Here is a 17,725-nt window from a genome sequence, read left to right as displayed (position 1 = left end):
GCACGGGGTGTCTGTGGCTGGCCCCAGGGATCCCCCACTCGGGGACTTCCTCTTCCTCTCCCCGCAGGTGCAGCTGCCACAGCGAGACGGGCACCCTCACCCGGGCATGGAGGGGGGCAAGGGGCCCAGGCTCAGAGACTTCCTGAGTGGGAGTCTGGCTACCTGGGTGAGGGGCAGGTGGCAGCGGGTTGGGGAGGGGAAATGAGCCCCAGCCACAGGCTGGTGTTGGGGCTGGCTGGGGGAGGATGAGGCAGAGCCAGGCCGGAGGGGAGGGCTGGGTTCAAGTGTCGAGGATGGAGATATGGGAGGGAGGGTGGGTTGTGGTGAGGGAAGAGGGGCCAGAGGCACTCAGAGGACGGGTGGGGGTGTGCTTGGGGTCACTGGGGCAGGCCGGAGGGGCTCCGGGTTCACTCTGCTGGTCGGCTGACCCCTCTGGGCTCCTCACAGGCGCTGGGACTGGCCGGGCTGGTGGGGGAGGCGGAGGAGTCGGAGGGGGAAGAAGAGGAAGAGGAGGAAGAGGGGCCCCTTTGCTCAGAGAAGAGGTTCCTGCGCCTCAGCGATGGGGCCCTGCTCCTCCGGGTGCTGGGCATCATGTAAGGGGCATCGGGCAGGGGCGGTGGCAGGGAAGGATCTGAGGGGAGGGGAAGCTGGTGGGCGGAGCCTGATGGGCAGCGGGCAGGGCTTGAGGGACGGTTGGCGAGGCCTGTTGACAAGAGGCGGGTCCTTGATCCCACCTCCCTCTCATAGTGCCCCCAGCTCCCGAGGGGGACCTCGGATGCTCAGGGGCCATGATGGGCCTGCTGCCTGGCGAGTGTGGAACCTGCACCACCTGTGGGGCCGACTAAGGGACTTCTACCAGGTAAGGGGTCTCAAGGGAAAGGTGGAGACAGGAGGGAAGAGGAGCTTCTTTGGGAAGGTCCCTCATAGTCTGCCCCTCTGACTCCAGGAGGAGCTGCGGCTGCTGATCCTGTTGCCACCCCCAGACCTCCAGACACTGGGGTTTGACCCCCTCTCAGGTGCTCTCCCCACTCACCCTCTCCTGCCTCTGCCCCAGCACTACCCCCCCACACTGCCCAGTTAACCCCTTGGGGCATGTGCCCTGCAGAAGAAGCGATGGAGCAGCTGGAAGGCGTTCTTCGGCTACTGTTGGGGGCATCGGTACAGGTGAGCCGGTGGGGGAAGGGAAAATTGGGGTCGAGCTTTGGTGACAGAGGAGGGAGATCCTGCTCCAGCTCCCATTCCTGTCGCCCCTCCCCTTCCTTAGTGTGAGCACCGGGAACTCTTTATCCGCCACATCCAGGGCCTCAGTCTTGAGGTCCAGAGCGAGCTGGCCGCTGCCATCCAGGAGGTACTGAGGCGGGTCGGCCGCCCAGACTGGTATGGCACCTGGGACGCCCTTGCCACACCGCTTCTTCCACTGAACTGCTCTCCCTGCGTTCCAGGTGACCCAGCCGGGGGCTGGCGTGGTGCTGGCACTGTCTGGGCCAGAGCCTGGGGAGCTGGCACCTGCCGAACTGGAGATGCTGTCCCGGAGCCTGATGGGGATGCTGTCAAGGCTGGCACGGGAGCGTGACCTGGGGGCCCAGGTAGGGGCAGCAGGGGCATCGTGGCTGGAGGACCATCAGGGAGCCGGTTGTGCAAGGGAGATGGAAGCTGGGGGCCCAGGTATGGGGTTGTGGTCTGAGGTCTCGGGACTGTCAAAATCAGATGGCCCAAGACCCCAGACCACAACCTCATGACTGGTATTGTGGCTGGGGGTCAATGTGCAGAGGCATTGAATAAGTTAATTCTGACCCTTGACCCCTGACTTCCTATAGCGGCTGGCTGAACTGCTGCTGGAGCGAGAAACCCTTTGCTTGAGGCCTGAGGTTCCTTCTAGGGCTCCCGCCGAGGGCCCCTCGCACCACCTGGCCCTGGAGCTGGCCAACGCCAAGGCTCAGCTGCGACGTCTGCGGCAGGAGCTGTGAGTATGCGCAGCCTGGGAAGGGGGCTGAATGGAGAGGGGCAGGTTAAGCCTGGATGGGACCCTAGCCCTGGTGGCTACGGAGGGGATCAGGCCTGGGAAGGGCTGGGGGTTGTGGACCCCAGACCCTCTCCAGCTGCTCCTTCCCTCCAGGGAGGAGAAGGCAGAGCTGCTGCTAGACTCCCAGGCCGAGGTGCAGGGTTTGGAGGCCGAAATAAGAAGGCTCCGCCAGGAGGTGCGCTCAGATGTTCCCCGCCACCGCGGCATTCCCTAACCTCCCCGCACGCGGTCCCACTGCCTCCCTCCCAGCCCGGCTCTGTCCCGTCCCTAATCCCTTCGGCCCGCGGCTGGCTGTTCCCAGCTCCACACTGTCTGGTCCAGGCCCAGGCGCTGTCAGGACAGGCCAAGCGGGCCGAGCTGTACCGCGAGGAGGCAGAGGCGCTGCGGGAGCGGGCGGGCCGCCTTCCCCGCCTGCAGGAGGAGCTGCGGCGCTGCCGCGAGCGGCTGCAGGCGGCAGAGGCCTGCAAGGGCCAGCTGGAGGTGAGGCGGGGGCGGGACCGCGGGGCGGGGCGTGCGCGAGGGGGCGGGCCAGGAGGAGGGGCGAGATTGTATCTCGAAAAGAGAGAAGCAGGTTCTCTGGTGGGGACCGTCACGGGTGGAGAAATAGGTGAGGACAGATGCTGGGAGGTGGCGTCTGGGAAAGGGCCTCCGGAGGATGGGGCAGGTGGAGGTGAGAGGTGGGGCTGTGTAGGTGATACAGCCTTGGACGAAGGCGGTTCCTGGGGAGAAGGGGAGAGGCATGCACAGAGGGGCGGGGCATGCACGGGGGCGGGGCATGCACGGAGGGGCGGGGCATGTACAGAAGGGCGGGGCATGTACAGAAGGGCGGGGCCAGAGGCGAGGGAGAAAGTACCTGAAAAGACCCTGGAGAGAAGAAGATGCAAGGGATGGCGGGGCCTAGAGACTTATGGGGTGCAGCGTGGGGGAGGGAGGCAGAGTCTGTGACAGGCCGTGGGGAAGGAGTTTGGGACCCCCAGGCCCTGGAGTGCATAGGGCTGCATGGCTCACTGGTTCTCCCTGGTCTCCCACCAGGAGGAGCGAGTGCTCTCAGGGGTGCTGGAGGCTTCCAAGGCGCTGCTGGAAGAGCAGCTGGAGGCTGCCCGCGAGCGCTGCGCCCGGCTGCATGAGACCCAGCGCGAGAACCTGCTGCTGCGGACCCGGCTGGGCGAGGCCCATGCGGTGAGGTCGCCAGAGTGAGCTGTGTTGCCCTGTCACTCCCATAACCCCACTGATCTCCTAGGGGTCTCTAGTGATTCGTGCAGCCTCCACTCTTGGTGACCTCTAGTGACCCTCCAGCCTACACACTCGGCCTGGCCGTGGTGTGGAGGGCTTGTCTGACCTTGCCCTCGCCCCCAGGAGCTGGCCTCTCTGCGGCATCAGGTGGACCAGCTCGCTGAGGAGAATGTGGAGCTGGAGCTGGAGCTTCAGCGGAGCTTGGAGCCGCCCCCGGGTTCCCCTGGGGAAGGTGAGGGACCCCAGTGGAGGGGCTGGGGTAGGGGCTACCTGTGCTTTCCAGCAGCTGTACTGCGGAGAGCCTCTGACCTCCTCCCCTCCCCCAGTCCTCTGGGGCAGTATGTGAGGAACCAGGGAGTAAGAGAGGGGTCCTGACCTCATCTTACACCCCCAGCACCCCTGCCCAGAGCAGTCCCCTCACTGCAAGACGAGGTGAGGGAGGCAGAGGCCGGGCAGCTGCGGATGCTCGAGAGGGAGAACCGGGAGCTTCGAGGGCTGCTTCAGGTGCTTCAAGGGCAACCAGGGGGCCAGGTGAGTCCCCTCCCACAGCGTCCTGGTCGGCTCCTCCCCTAGTCCATCCCTAGGCCTGACTGTCCCTCTCCTTTGCCCTCAGCACCCCCTGCTGGAGGCGCCGAGCGAGGATCCCGTGCTGCTGGGCCTGGAGGAGGCTCCCCGGACTCCTGTGGCCTCTGACCACAGCCCCCAGGGCTTGGTTCAGAAGGGGAGGGATGGAGGCCCCCAGACCTTGAACTTGGCTCCCCTGGCATCAGACTCAGTGCTCAAGGGGTCAGCTGAGTGTCCCCAGGCACCTGATTCAGACCCGCAGGAGGCAGAGAGGCCTCTCCAGGCAGCTGCCCTGGACCCCCACACCTCAGACTGGTCCCCTCAAGAGTCAGACTCTGCTGTGGGGACACAGGCGTCCCTGGAGAAGGCTGGCCACAGCTCCTCCCTCCAGGGCCCTGCCTCTGTGTCTCCTCGCCAGGGTCCAGGAACCAAAATTCAGGCCCAGCAGTTGCTGGGAGGAGGGACTGAGGGAAGAGAGGCTCCCCAAGGTGAGTCGGTGCCTGAGGCCCAGGAGTTGAGACAGGAGGACCTTGAACACAAGCCAGGGCCTTTGCAGCCCGGCCCTGTGAAGCTGGAGGAGCAGGAGGGCCCAGGTCAGGACCTGGACCTGGCCACGGGACAAACAGAGGCCAGAGGGCATGACCAGAGGCTGGAGGGCATGGTCGGGGACCCAGCCCAGCAAAAACCACAGCGGAAGTCAGAAGAGGCTCTTGAGGTCCAGGCCTGGGAGGAGCCAATCCCAGGGGAGAGCCTGGCCAGTGGTGTCGCAGAGCAGGAGGCCCTCAGAGAGGAGGTGACACAGCTGAGGAGGAAGGCTGAGGCCCTTGGAGCGGCGTTGGAAGCCCAGGCCCGAAAGCTGGAGGCCCAAGGTGTGGAGGCTGCCAGCCTCTCCAAGGAGCTGGCCCAAGCTCGAAAGGCAGAGGCTGAGGCCCACCGGGAGGCAGAGGCCCAGGCCCAGGAGCAAGCCCGGCTGCGGGAGGCAGTGGAGGCTGCCCGCCGGGAACTGGAGGCTGCGTCCCGGGAGCGGGAGGCACTGGCGGAGGCCCTGGCAGCAGCGGGCCGGGAGCGGAGGCAGTGGGAGCGTGAGGGGTCCCGGCTGCGGACCCAGTCGGAGGCCGCGGAGGAACGGATGCAGGCGCTGGAGCGCGAGGGCCGTCAGCACCTGCAGGAGGCCGAGAGGGAGCGCCAGGAGAAGGAGGCCCTCCAGGGGGTAGGTCAGGTCGGGGCTCACAGCCGGGGTAGGGAAGCAGGGTTCCAGGCTGCTGGGAGTTACTGATTCCATCAGCAGCTGCTCGGTGCATCCCTAGCACCGAGCTGGGGTTGGAGATAGAAAGGCCAAGTCCACCCCTGCCTTCCAAAGGTGTGCCTGGCCACGTCCACTGCCCGATGGGGGCGCTGTGGGAGGGGCGGGACCACCTAGTGCACATCTTGGCTCTCTGCCTGCAGCAGTTGACTCATCTCTACCCCAAGCCTCCTTCTGTAAAACAAGGGTGCTATTCCTAGCCACCTGGGCCGGTCTTGGGGACGACCTCGGGAGACAGTAGCGGTAAAGGTCTGGTTCATGCCGGGAAAGGGCATGCTGTAAGTGTTCAAGCACTGTCTCTTCAGAGCAAGCCCTATGAGAGCCTGTGGGAGGGCGAGCTGATGCCCAAGAGGAGGCAAGGAGGCTTCCCAGAGGAGTGACCAAAGTGTCACTAGGTGGGGAAGGACATTTGGTCCAGAGAGAATGGCATGTACAAAGATGAAGGCATTAAAGATGCTCAGGGGCCGGGCACGGTGGCTCGCGCCTGTAATCCCAGCAATTTGAGGGGCGGAGGCGGGCGAATCACTTGAGGTCAGGAGTTTGAGACCAGCCTGGCCAATGTAGTGAAACCCCATTTCTACTAAAAATACAAAAATTAGCCGGGCATGGTGGTGTGTGCCTGTACTCCCAGCTTCTCAGGAAGCTGAGGCAGAAGAATCGCTTGAACCCAGGAGGCGGAGGTTGCAGTGAGCTGAGATCCCGCCCACACTCCAGCCTGGGCGACAGAGTGAGACTCCATCTTAAAAAAAAAATAAAAGAAGAATACAAAAATCAGCCGGGTGTGGTGGCAGGCACCTGTAATCTCAGTTACCCGGGAGGCTGAGGCAGGAGAATCGCTTGAACCCGGGAGGCAGAGGTTGCAGTGAGCTGTGACACTGCACTCCAGACTGGGTGACAGAGTGAGACTCTGTCTCAAAAAACCAAAACCAAAACCAAAACCAACCAATGGAACAAAAAAAGACTAAGGGCCCAGGAGGAAGGGGAGATGAGGGCCACCTTTGAAGATATTGGCCCTCCTTCCCCAGGCAGGGAAAACCAGGGCAGAATGGCGTGGGGCTGGGCTTGAGGAGGGTCACCTTGGTGGGGAGGGGAGCTTGGAGCCATCAGGAGGCAGTGGCCACGATGTAAGTGGCAAAGGAGGCTGGCTAGGGTGTCATGGAGTGAGGGTGAGAGAGGACTTGGACATACTTTTTTTTTCTTTTGAGATGGAGTCTCAATCTGTTGTCCAGGCTGGAGTGCAGTGGCGCGATCTCAGCTTACTGCAACCTCCACCTCCCTGGTTCAAGTGATTCTTCTGCCTCAGCCTACTGAGTAGCTGGGAGGACAGGCACACGCCACCATGCCTGGCTAATTTTTGTGTATTTTTAGTAGAGATGGAGTTTTGCCATGTTGGCCAGGCTGGTCTTGAACTCCTGACCTCAGGTGATCCGCCCACCTCGGCCTCCCAAAGTGCTGGGATTACAGGTGTGAGCCACTGTGCCAGGCTGACACACGTTTACTTATTCATTTTAACATGTTTATGGGCATCTTCTTGGTGCCAGGCCCTGTACCAGGCTCTGGGCACACAGCAGTGACCAGCAAGCTCACACTCCAGTGTTTGGATGTGGCTTCAGTTTCCTTCCAAGCTAAGGAAGGAGTTAGGGCCGGGCACAGTGGCTCATGCCTGTAATCCTAGCACTTTGGGAGGCCGAGGTGGGTGGATCATCTGAGGTCAGTTCAAGACCAGCCTGGCCATCATGGTGAAACCCCATCTTTAAACAAAAAAAGGAATTAGGGCTTTGCCATGGGGGATTGGACAGCCACTGAAGGCTCTGCAATGGGCAAAGTGGTCAGGTCTGCGTATGAAAAGGCACCGGGAAGGCGTTTGGGTCAGTGGGTCCCCGTGCTAGGGGACCTGTAAGACTGCAACACAGGCGAGGAACTGAGTCCTCCGTGCAGGCAGTTTCCAGTTCCGTCTCTCTACAGAAAAGGACCCTGAAATTCAGGGAGGAAGAGTAATTTGCTCAGAGACCTCTCATGAGGATGGGGATTGGGGAGCACACTGCTGGGTAGACGTGGGGTCAGGCATTGTGCAAGACATGCCCAGGATAAGGGGGTTCTGGCGAATGTGACAGGGAAGGTGCGAAGCTGTCTCTGGGGTCCACTCTGTGGGGTGTGGCTGAGAGGCTGTCTGTCCAGGTGACCTGCCTAAGTTCCAGCTGTGTGGCTTGGGGCAAGTTACTTAACCTCTCTGAGTCTCAGTTTTCTCTCCTGTAAAACTGGAATAAAAATTGTACCTGCCTCAGGCCAGGCGTGGTGGCTCACGCCTGTAATCCCAGCACTTTGGGAGGCTGAGGTGGGCGGATCTCCTGAGGTCAGGAGTTCAAGACCAGCCTGGCCAACATGGCAAAACTCCGTCTCTACTAAAAATACACAAAAATTAGCCAGGCATGGTGGCGTGTGCCTGTCCTCCCAGCTACTCAGTAGGCTGAGGCAGAAGAATCACTTGAACTAGGGAGGTGGAGGTTGCAGTAAGCTGAGATCGCGCCACTGCACTCCAGCCTGGACAACAGAGTGAGACTCCATCTCAAAAGGAAAAAAAAGTATGTCCAAGTCTTCTCTCACCCTCACTCCCATGCCAAGAAGATTGAGACCATCTTGGTCAACACACTGAAACCCCGTCTCTACCAAAAATACAAAATAATTAGCCAGGAATGGTGACACGTGGCTGTAGTCCCAGCTACTTAGGAGGCTGAGGCAGGAGAATCGCTTGAACCCGGGAGGCGGAGGTTGCAGTGAGCCGAGATCGCACCACTGCACTCTAGCTTGGGTGACAGAGCGAGACTCCATCTCAAAAAACAAAACAAAACAAAAAAACTGTACCTGCCTTGTAGGGTTCTGTAAGAAGGAGTGTAGGGAGACTGGGGCACTGTCTGGCACCTAGGATGGGCCTGTTCCCACGGGAGGGAATGCCAGCAGTGAAGGTGAGGGTAGGGCTGGTGGGCTGGAAGAGCCGGCTCCAAGGACCAAGAGGGTGGGAGAAGCTGGGGATACGGGGAATTTTGTGAGATTTCCTGGTTGGAGCAGGAGGAGGTGGCTGGCCGGGGAGGTCAGGGAACCAGGGGCCTCTCAGGTTGTTCACTGGGTGCAGAAGCCTCCAAGGCTGTGATGGTGGGGGGGTCCTAGGAGGGCTGTGGTGGTGGGGGTCCTAGGAGGGCTGTGGCCAGGCCTCGAGGAGGGCAGGACAGGGGCTGGGCGGGAGGTTCTTGTCACCGTGATGTCTACCCCAGTACTTGCGCTAGTGGCTGCCAGCCAGCCAGGCAGCAGCGCCTCATGGGACTTGTAGTTTTCCAGGGAGAGGTGGTGCCCATGGGTGTTAGGAGGTGCAGTGCCCCTGGGGCAAGGCCTAGGTTTGGTTATGAAGCCAGGAAAGTAGTTTTCAGCGGCAAGGCTTTTAGGCTTGGCTTCCAAGGCAGGATTTGGCAGGCAGCTGGTCAGGGGCAGCTGTCCCCGAAGCTTCATCCTGCCAGGGCCCCACGTGGCAGAATGGTTTGGCCCCCAGAGGCCAGGATGGGCCTCCCGTCCCCTTCCAAAGTGGTGCAGCCCAACTGTCAAAGGCCACAGATCACCTGGCTGGCAACATTCTGGCATCTCCTTGCCCCCGAGCCCCACTGCCAACCCCTGAGTTCCTGTCCCGCCAGCCCACCGTGGCCTCCGTGTAGCCGAGGACGCTCACCAGACCTGCCTTTCCTAAGCCCCTCTAGCTGTCTAGCTGTCACATGGCGGGGGTGGCAGCCCGCCGGGTGCGTCCACCTTTCACTGCGCACATGAAGAATCGTGGGCTTAGAGAGGTGACGGCACTTGCCCAGCGTGTGTCTCTGACTCCAGTGCAGGAGCGTTCTTCACGTCCTGCCAGCCTTATGACCCCCAGCTCTTTCATGCCCAATTTAAAGGGCACCAGGCTTTGCTCCCATTTTATAGATGAGGCAGTATAGATGGGAGTCCAAAGGGTTAACGATGTGTGCCCAGGATGGCAAGTCAAGGACAGAAAGGCAGCTCTCCTGGCTCTTCGGCCTCTGTCTCTGGCTGTCCCCTGCCTCCTTGCTCTGAGTCTGCTCTGCCTGCCCTCAGGAGCTGGAGAAGGCCGTGGTGCGAGGCAAGGAGCTGGGGGCTCGGCTGGAGCAGCTGCAGCGTGAGCTGGAGCAGGCGGCTCTGGAGCGCCAGGAATTTCTGCGAGAACAGGAAAGCCAGCACCAGAGGTGGGGACAGGGCTAAGGGGGAAGAGTGAGGGGGGCAGGGGGGGGGGGGGGGGGGGGGGGGTGGGGCTGAGTACCAAGGATTCTCCTGGCAGGTACCAGGGCTTGGAGCAGCGTCTGGAAGCTGAGTTACAGGCTGCAGCGACTAGCAAGGAGGAGGCGCTGATGGAGCTCAAGACCAGGGCCCTGCAGCTGGAAGAGGAGCTGTTCCAGGTGACTGCCGGCCTGGGAGCTGGGGACCATGTCATTCCTTCCTCCATCCCATGAGCACAAGCCAGGGTCGCCTGTGCTCCTGGTCTCGCCCCTGCATTCTTGCCTAGCTATGTGCCTCACTCCCCATGTGGGGCCGCTTGCAGGGAGCACTGTGCTGGGAGTCAGGTGGCCGCGTGGCCTTCTCTGGGGCTCGTTTTTGCCATTCTGCACATGGACAGAACTTCTGCTGTGGGTGCCTGCTCCGTCTCTCTCACCCGGGGTCTCCCAGCGTAGGGAGCTCAGGGCTTGGCATGATGGAAGCCAGCGATGATTTCTGAGGCCCGGGCTGCATGTGGGCTCCATACGGAGGGTGCGGTGGTGGGGGCCCCAATCCCAGGCTGCCATCCTCAGGCAAGAAAACAGGTGGTGATAACTAGGTGCCAGGGGCTGTGAGGAGGCCGTGCAGGGGTTTGGGAGGGTAGTACCCAGCAAGATACCTAGCAGGCACCTGTGAGGTCAGTCAGGGAAGGTTTTGTGGAGAAGGTGGGGTCGAAACAGGCTTAGAGGAGCCTGCACGCAGTGGCTCATGCCCGTAATCCCAGCACTTTGGGAGGCCAAGGCAGGTGGATCACCTGAGGTCAGGAGTTTGAGACCAGACTGACCAATATGATGAAACCCTGTCTCTACTAAAAATACAAAAATGAGCCAGATATGGTGACCCACACCTGTAGTCCCAGCTACTCAGAAGACTGAGGCAGGAGAATTGCTTGAACCCAGGAGGCAGAGATTGCAGTGAACCAAGATTACACCACTGCACTCCAGCCTGAGCGAGACTATCTCAAACAAAACCAAACCAAAGAGGCTTAGAGGAGCAGTAGGATGAGAGGCGTTATGAGCAGAAGGTGCTGCCGCAGACGGAGAGAAGTTGAGAAGGGCAGCGTGGAGACTGAGCTTCGGGAACCAGGAATGGGACATGTGGGATCCGGGGGAAGGTATGGGATGGGGGTGGGGTGGGCTGGGCTAAATGCTGCTGGCGGGGCAGGTTCATGAGCCTGGCTCCTTGCAGCATCCCCAAGCCACTGCGGCTGCCCCACATGACCTTCCAGGGATTCCCCTTGCAGCTGCGTCAGGGCCCTGTAGGGCTGGGGCCCAAAGGGTGTGCTGAGCCTCCGCTGGTGGAGACCCAGAACGTGCGCCTCATCGAGGTGGAGCGCAGCGTGAGTGTGGGCCCGCGGTGGGCCTGGGGGATGCCCCGTGCACGTGAGTGTGGGCCCTCGGTGGGCCTGGGGGGTGCCCCGTGCAGCATGAGTGTGGGCCTGCGGTGGGCCTGGGGGGTGCCCCTGCCACCTGGTTACTGCTAACCCCCACTTCTGGGCAGAATGCAACTCTGGTGGCAGAGAAGGCAGCTCTGCAGGGGCAGCTGCAGCACCTGGAGGGGCAGCTGGGGAGCCTTCAGGGCCGTGCCCAGGAGCTGCTGCTGCAGAGCCATCAGGCACAGGAGCACAGCAGCCGCCTGCAGGTGGGTGGTGCCCAGGTGCCTGTCGCTGCCCATGTACTGCCCCCTGCCCCTTTTGGATTGTTCTGTGCCCTTTTCCTGCCCTAGCTCCCAGCCAGCTGCCCCACCTCTTCCCCAGTGGTATTTATCCTTGTCCTCTGACCCCAGCCACCACTTCACACCATCCTCCCTGCCGCTGCCTCTTCCTACCTGCCGCCAGCCCCCACATCTGCACCCATGTCGCCCTGCCCTCTCACTGTCCCAGCTCTCCCCTCCACAGGGAGCCACAGTCCCATCCTGCCCTGCGCCCCTCCCGGACAGCCTGGCCCAGCCAGCCTCCCTGCCTCCCCCTAGCCACTCATCAGCCTCTGGCCAGGCCTTGCGCTCCCTGCTGTGCTCCCAGCCCTCTGCCTCTTCCACAGCTCTCTCCTTGTCCTGGGCCCTGCCCTCTGCCCTTAGCCCCCCGCCCCTCATGTACTTTCCAGCCGGGGTTTCCTCCCCAGCAGCCTCTGCCTCCCTCCTCTGCCCTAGGCCGAGAAGTCTGTGCTGGAGGTGCAGGGCCAGGAGCTGCACCGGAAGCTGGAGGTGCTGGAGGAGGAGGTGCGGGCAGCCCGACGGTCCCAGGAGGAGACCCGCGGGCAGCAGCAGGCCCTGCTTCGGGACCACGAGGCCCTGGCACAGCTGCAGCGGCGGCAGGAGGCTGAGCTAGAGGGACTGCTGGTGCGGCACCGAGACCTCAAGGCCAACATGCGGGCGCTGGAGCTGGCCCACCGGGAGCTGCAGGGCCGGTGAGCATCCCCAAATGCCTGGCTCCTCCCTGGCACCCCCCACCTGCCAGTGCAGACTTTCCTGACCAGGTCTGGCCCCCACCGGCAAGCACCTCCACCTCTGCTCTGTGGCGCCCCGGCCACTGCTGTGCCCTCTGGGGTAGCTGCACCCCCCCAAACTTTTGGGTTGGGCTCACGGTGGGGCTCACCTCTTGGGGATGGTGGGTGCCTGTCATGGCGTTCTGCCCGATGGCATTCCCTGAGGGGAGCTATCCTTAGGAGGTGACAGACCCTCCCCAGGTCCAGGTAGTCCAGCCGCCTGCTTGCCGTGGCCACAGGCCCACGCAGCCCTCTTAGCCCCTTGTCCATCCCAGGCATGAGCAGCTGCAGGCCCAGCGGGCCAGCGTGGAGGCACAGGAAGTGGCCCTGCTGGCAGAGCGCGAACGCCTCATGCAGGATGGGCATCGGCAGCGGGGCCTGGAAGAGGAGCTGCGGAGGCTTCAGAGCGAGCATGACAGGTGCCGGCCCTGCCACAGCCCCTAGCGCCTCTCTGTGGCCCCATCCCCAAAGTGGGTTGGGGGTGTGGGATCCTGCTTGGCCTCCCCTCCCCAGAATAACTCCCCTGGCCAGCACTTGGTCTGGGGACCCAGGGCCCTTGGAGAGCAGCTCTCCTTGCCTCTGAAGGGCTCAGATGCTGCTGGCAGAGGTATCTCGGGAGCGGGGCGAGCTGCAGGGCGAACGCGGGGAGCTTCGGGGCCGGCTGGCACGGCTGGAGCTGGAGCGGGCACAGCTGGAGATGCAGAGCCAGCAGCTGCGAGAGTCCAACCAGCAGCTGGACCTGAGTGCCTGCCGGCTGACCACCCAGTGTGAGGTGTGGCGGGGCCTGGTGGAGGGGGTGGGCGTGGCTAGGGGGTGTGGGTCTAGAGGGGTCAGAGGAGGGGAGGGGAGCTGAGGTTCAGGCAGGGAGGGGGTCAAAGAAGGGGAGGGGGCTGGGACTCATGCAGGGAGGGGGTCAGAGGAGGGGAGGGGTGCTCTGACCCCTAAGCCTAGATCCAGGTGGTCCTGAACTAGGTCCCATCCCCTGACCCATGCTGCCTGCTGCTAGCTATTGACACAGCTTCGGAGTGCCCAGGAAGAGGAGAACCGGCAGCTGCTGGCTGAAGTGCAGGCCCTGAGCCGAGAGAACCGGGAGCTCCTGGAGCGCAGCCTGGAGAGCCGGGACCACCTACACCGGGAGCAGCGGGAGTACCTGTGAGTGGGAGGCCTGGGAGCTGGGTGCAGCCTGCTTCCCCTTCAGGTGTTTCTGGGGAGACCCCAATGGACAGGTTTGGAGCTGGCCTCCCACATCGGTCGGATCTGTGGCATGGCTGGACCAGCACGTCCTCATTGCCACATGTGCCGTGCTCCTGCCCTGGCTTCCCTGGGCCTCATGCCCACCGCTCCCCTCTCACTCCTGCCAGGGACCAGCTTAATGCCCTGCGCCGTGAGAAGCAGAAGCTCGTGGAGAAGATTATGGACCAGTACCGCGTGCTGGAGCCCGGGCCCCTGCCCCGGACCAAGTGAGCAGCCTTGTCACCTCCCTCGGGCTGGAAACACCACAAACCTCTGCCCCTGCCCTGCCCTCTGACTCCAGGCCCCACGAAGGCCAACTTGGTCTTTGTCGTCCCCAGGACACCCTCTCTCCCTCCCTCCTCCCTGTCCTGACGCCCTCTTATGCCCTCTTGCCCCCAGGAAGGGCAGCTGGCTGGCAGACAAGGTGAAGAGGCTGATGCGACCCCGGCGGGAGGGGGGCCCCCCTGGGGGGCTGCGCCGGGGGGCCGATGGGGCTGGCAGCACCGAGAGCCTGGGGGGCCCTCCAGAGACAGAGCTTCCCGAAGACAGGGAGGCGGATGGGACAGGTGGGTCTGGGAGTCAGGTGGCCAGGATGGCCCCTGCCCTACATCCCCCGCCCCCGCCTTGGTGCCTGCCTCACTGCTTGGCCTGTGTGCATGCCCCCACTGGCGTTCTCTGAGGCCTGCCCAGCCTGCCCTGATGCCACCAGGGGCTCTTTGTCCTGGGCCCTGCAGGGTTGCCCTTGGCCCCCACCTCCCTCCTACCTGTGCTGTCCCCACCCAGCCTGCCCCATCCCCAGCGGAGCCCAGGATCTGGGAGGTGCAGAGGACCTCGGGAGAGGTCACTGATCTAGACTGCAGATGAGGAGACTGAGGCCCGGGGAGGGGAAGCTCCTTGGCCAAGGTCATGCAGTGAGTTAGTGTCAAGGCCGGCACAGGGCCAGCCTCCTGCTGCCCCCCTCATTTGCCTGGCTCCTCCCCCACCTCTGCACCTCCCCTCCCTGACCCTGGGCAGCTTCACCCACTGGCCCCTCCACTCCACCCAACCCCTGCTCCTCTGACCCTCTCCCTGCATGAGCCTCAGCCCCCCTCCCCTCCCCTCCCCCCCCCCCCGCATGAGCCTCGACCCCCCTCCCCTTCTCTGAACCCCTCCCTGCATGAGCCTCAGCCTCCTCCCCTCCTCTGACCCCCTCCCTGAATGCGCCTCTTGCAGGGTCCCCTTCCCCGGCACCCATGCGCCGGGCCCAGAGCTCCCTCTGCCTGCGGGACGAGACCTTGGCAGGTGGGCAGCGGCGGAAACTCAGCTCAAGGTTCCCGGTGGGGCGAAGTTCTGAGTCATTCAGCCCTGGGGACACCCCCAGGCAACGGTTCCGACAGCGTCGTCCAGGTCCCCTGGGGGCACCCATCTCCCAGGGCAAAGGTGAGGGAGAAGAGTCACTGTCCCAGCCAGCCCCTGGTTCTCTGTGGACCCACCAGCTCCTTGGGGGAGGCAGCTTCCTTCTTGTCCCCGTATCTCCTGCAAGCCTGCCCACTTCCGCACTGGCCCGGGATGAAGTGGTTGCCTTGTGCCTCACAGGAACCAGTGTGGGATGGGGGAGCTCCGTGGAGACCCTCCCGGAGCACGAAGCAGACGCCAGCCGAGAGGGTGAGTGGGGCCTGCTCGGGGCTCTTTGTCTGCCCGGGGCCCCTCCTCTGACCCCTCCCCTGACCCCCTCCCTGCATAAATTAATGCCCTGGACAGATGGCATTAATCCATTCTCTCATTTGACAACGATGCTTTATCAAGCACCAGGTGACATGCTAGCAGGGGACACAGCAGGGAAGGTTCTGGTGTGAGGAGGCAGATAGCAAACAATTTGCCTAAAAATAATTATTATCTACAACAGCCCTGTCCACTAGAAATATGGTGTGAACCACACGATAACTTTAAGTTTTTCAGTAGCCTCATCAGAAAAAGTGAAAAGAGACAGTATAATGAATTTTAATAACATTTAACTCAACGTGCCTATGTGTTCACCATTTCAGCATGTAGCCGGCGTAAAAATCATGAATGAGCTATTTATTAGACATGATTTTTTCTTTCTTTCTTTTTTTTTTTTTGATGGAGTTTCTCTCTTATTGCCTAGGCTGGAGTGCAATGGCACGATCTTGGCTGACTGCAACCTTGGCCTCTTGGGTTCAAGCGATTCTCCTGCCTCAGCCTCCCGAGTAGCTGGGATTTCAGGCATGTGCCACAGTGCCTGGTTAATTTTGTATTTTTAGTAGAGGCTGGGTTTCTCCGTGTTGGTCAGGCTGGTCTCGAACTCCTGACTTCAGATGATCCACCTGCCTCAGCCTCCCAAACTGCTGCGATAACAGGCGTGAGCCACCATGCCTGACCAGACATGATTTTTTCATATAAGTCTTTGGTACTTTAGGAGGCTGAGGCAGGCAGATCACTTGAGGCCAGAAGTTTGAGACTGGCCTGGCCAACGTGGTGGAATCCCCTATCTACTAAAAATACAGAAAGTAGCCAGACATGGTATCTCATGCCTATAATCGCACCTATTTGGGGGGCTGAAGCAGGAGAATCGCTTGAACCCGGGAGGCGGAGGTTGCAATGCCCTGAGATTGTGCCACTGCACTCCAGCCTCGGTGACAGAGTGAGACTGTCTCAAAAACAAAAGCCAAAAAAGCGTAGTAGGTCTTAGCAGAACGTCACAGGCCAGCCCCATCTCACCTGCTCAGCTCCGCCCGGGGCAGCTCAGCCCTAGACTCCGACAGACCATCAGGAGGCGCTAATGCTCTGGGAAGAAAGGAGAGCGGGGGAGGAGTCTGGAGCTCTGGTCGGGCTGGCTGGAGTTTTAGTAGCTAGGGTGCTGGGGTGGGCCTCGGAGAGGAGGGGAAGTTGGAGCAAAGACTCGGGAGGAGTGGGGAGAGTTTGTCGTGTGAACGTACCTGAGAACAGCATTCTGGGGAGCGGGAACCGTGGAGGGAAGGCCTGGCGTGTTTGAGGACTGGTGGGCGTGGTGCAGGTGGAAGGGGGAGGTATTGGCAGGTGGGGGGTTGGGCAGAGGATTCGAAGGCCTGTGGGCCTCCTGGGACCCTGGGAGTCCTCCTGAGGGAGGTGGGTCTGAGCTGAGCCTTTCCCTCTAGGCCCTGAGGTACAGGAACCGGAGAAACGTCCTCTCGCCCCATCCCTCAGCCAGTGACACCGTGAGGACAGGGGGTTTGGGAGCACAGCCCTCTCCCCGCTGGAGTGTCAGCGGGGGCCCCAGGCAGCCCAAGAGCTCAGGGAGCCAGGGCCCCCTCGGGGAGTCCTGGAACAAGGAGGCCTGGGCCCGGCGATGGAGCTGGGACGAGTGTGTGGACAGCGGGGACGGCTGGCCCCCACGAGCCACCCCAGGCTGGGGTTCTGGCTCTTCCAGGCAGTTCCCGCTGAGGCGGTGGTCTCTGGGGCATCCCCCAGCTGAAGGAGGCTGGCAGGAGTCAGCAAGAGAGCCCCCGGCCCCGGCCAGGTGGGGAGCTGAGTCCCAGTGCCGGGGGACTGTGGCCTGGGCTGACCTTGAGCCTTAGCTGGGACTTGAGGGGCATGAGAATAAAGCTGAACTGCAGCTACCTGAGTCTTGCTCTGTCTGCTGGCCGCATCGGGTTCCTTGGGGACACATGCAGCCCCAGTCCTCCGGCTGGCAGGGATGTGTGGCCAGAGGACCCCTGCCTGGATGGGGCAGCACAGGGCTTTCTTCAGCGGCTTGGCCAGTCTGCCAGCCAAAGCCCGGACATCCTGGTGACATGGAGAGGACATGGCATCCTGGGTGGCCAGCAGGGACTGGGGTCGAAAATCTGGGCTCAGGGGTGTGGCCCACCCCCACCCTCTCCCAGGGCACCCTCTTCTCTCCATCCATATCTTCCTCCTACCCATCACCCCTCCTTCCTTGAGGTTGAGCCCCTCCCCAGGGAGTTCACGGTCCAGTGGGGCATCACTTAATGCCAGGGGCTGCCACGAGGGGTAGGAGGGACGCTGGCTCTCTGATCAGGGCTTCTAGCACGGTGCCTGGGAAGGGGGGCAATTAGGTTGGGGTGCAGGATGTGAGTCAGGGTACCTGGGGCCGGCTAGGGAGGGTGGGGCTGCCCAGGGCTGAGATGAGGCAGCCTGAACTTGGGGAGTGCAGAGCTGGGCGGGGTGGCCCGTCCAGCCTCCCCGGTGTGACCTGCAGCAGCCTGAGTCCCTCCTCCTCTCAGCCAAGGCTTCACAGGACAGGGGTGTGGGGTGGGCCCCCTGGCCTCCAGCTGGTAGAGGAGCTGAGAGCCCCTCCCCACCGGCTTCAGGGGGTGGGTTCTCATGGTTATGTCACTGTGCTAGGTGGCCTGTTGGTGGTCAGGAAGGGGAAGGCAGGAAGAAGAGGGAGCAGAGGCTCAGGAGGACCAGTCAGCAGGGGCCCTGGGCCTCGCGGGGAGGGGCAGCCCCGTGTGGTGCTGTTAGCCCTTCTTGAGGCCTACTCAGGTCTCTAAGCTGGGTACTGCACGGAGCTAGGAGACCACAGGGGAGGACACACGAGATGCAGGTGGCGCATAGTGGGAGCTGCACAGTGGCTGGAGCTGC

General features: G+C 62.3%; 1 protein-coding gene across 2 annotated transcripts; it reads left to right on the top strand.

The window, feature by feature from the left end:
* The first annotated feature begins 7 nt into the window (after nucleotides 1-7).
* CCDC88B (coiled-coil domain containing 88B) lies at nucleotides 8-16,745 on the top strand. 2 transcript variants are annotated; one of them, XM_032282959.1, is made up of 27 exons: nucleotides 8-166; nucleotides 448-593; nucleotides 748-859; nucleotides 947-1,016; nucleotides 1,106-1,164; nucleotides 1,265-1,348; nucleotides 1,443-1,586; nucleotides 1,818-1,963; nucleotides 2,117-2,198; nucleotides 2,345-2,503; nucleotides 3,056-3,202; nucleotides 3,380-3,488; nucleotides 3,651-3,787; nucleotides 3,870-5,030; nucleotides 9,234-9,361; nucleotides 9,454-9,571; nucleotides 10,672-10,767; nucleotides 10,929-11,069; nucleotides 11,577-11,833; nucleotides 12,187-12,330; nucleotides 12,497-12,683; nucleotides 12,918-13,063; nucleotides 13,273-13,371; nucleotides 13,544-13,710; nucleotides 14,357-14,563; nucleotides 14,720-14,788; nucleotides 16,279-16,745. In XM_032282959.1, the coding sequence occupies exons 1-27, from the start codon at nucleotides 107-109 to the stop codon at nucleotides 16,332-16,334; spliced, it is 4,431 nt and encodes a 1,476-aa protein (XP_032138850.1). In that variant the 5' UTR covers nucleotides 8-106; the 3' UTR covers nucleotides 16,335-16,745. The 2 variants fall into 2 exon arrangements, with proteins under 2 accessions (XP_032138850.1, XP_032138851.1); XM_032282960.1 differs by lacking the exons at nucleotides 8-166; nucleotides 448-593; nucleotides 748-859; ... (2 more) ...; nucleotides 1,265-1,348; nucleotides 1,443-1,586 and having other exon boundaries at nucleotides 1,941-2,008.
* The last annotated feature ends 980 nt before the right edge of the window (nucleotides 16,746-17,725 follow it).

Source organism: Sapajus apella, unplaced genomic scaffold, assembly GCF_009761245.1.
Source record: "Sapajus apella isolate SASKATOON/1434 unplaced genomic scaffold, GSC_monkey_1.0 scaffold14, whole genome shotgun sequence".
Classification (NCBI taxonomy): Eukaryota; Metazoa; Chordata; class Mammalia; order Primates; family Cebidae; genus Sapajus; species Sapajus apella.
The sequence above is the reverse complement of the archived record's forward strand: the minus strand, read 5'-3'. Positions and strand labels throughout refer to the sequence as shown.

Coding starts and splice junctions, on each gene's coding strand:
- CCDC88B (XM_032282959.1), top strand. CDS start 107: ATGGAGGGGGGCAAGGGGCCCAGGCTCAGAGACTTCCTGAGTGGGAGT. Junction 1,165..1,264: donor TGTTGGGGGCATCGGTACAG/GTGAGCCGGTGG, acceptor CCCCTTCCTTAG/TGTGAGCACCGGGAACTCTT. Junction 5,031..9,233: donor AGAAGGAGGCCCTCCAGGGG/GTAGGTCAGGTC, acceptor GCCTGCCCTCAG/GAGCTGGAGAAGGCCGTGGT.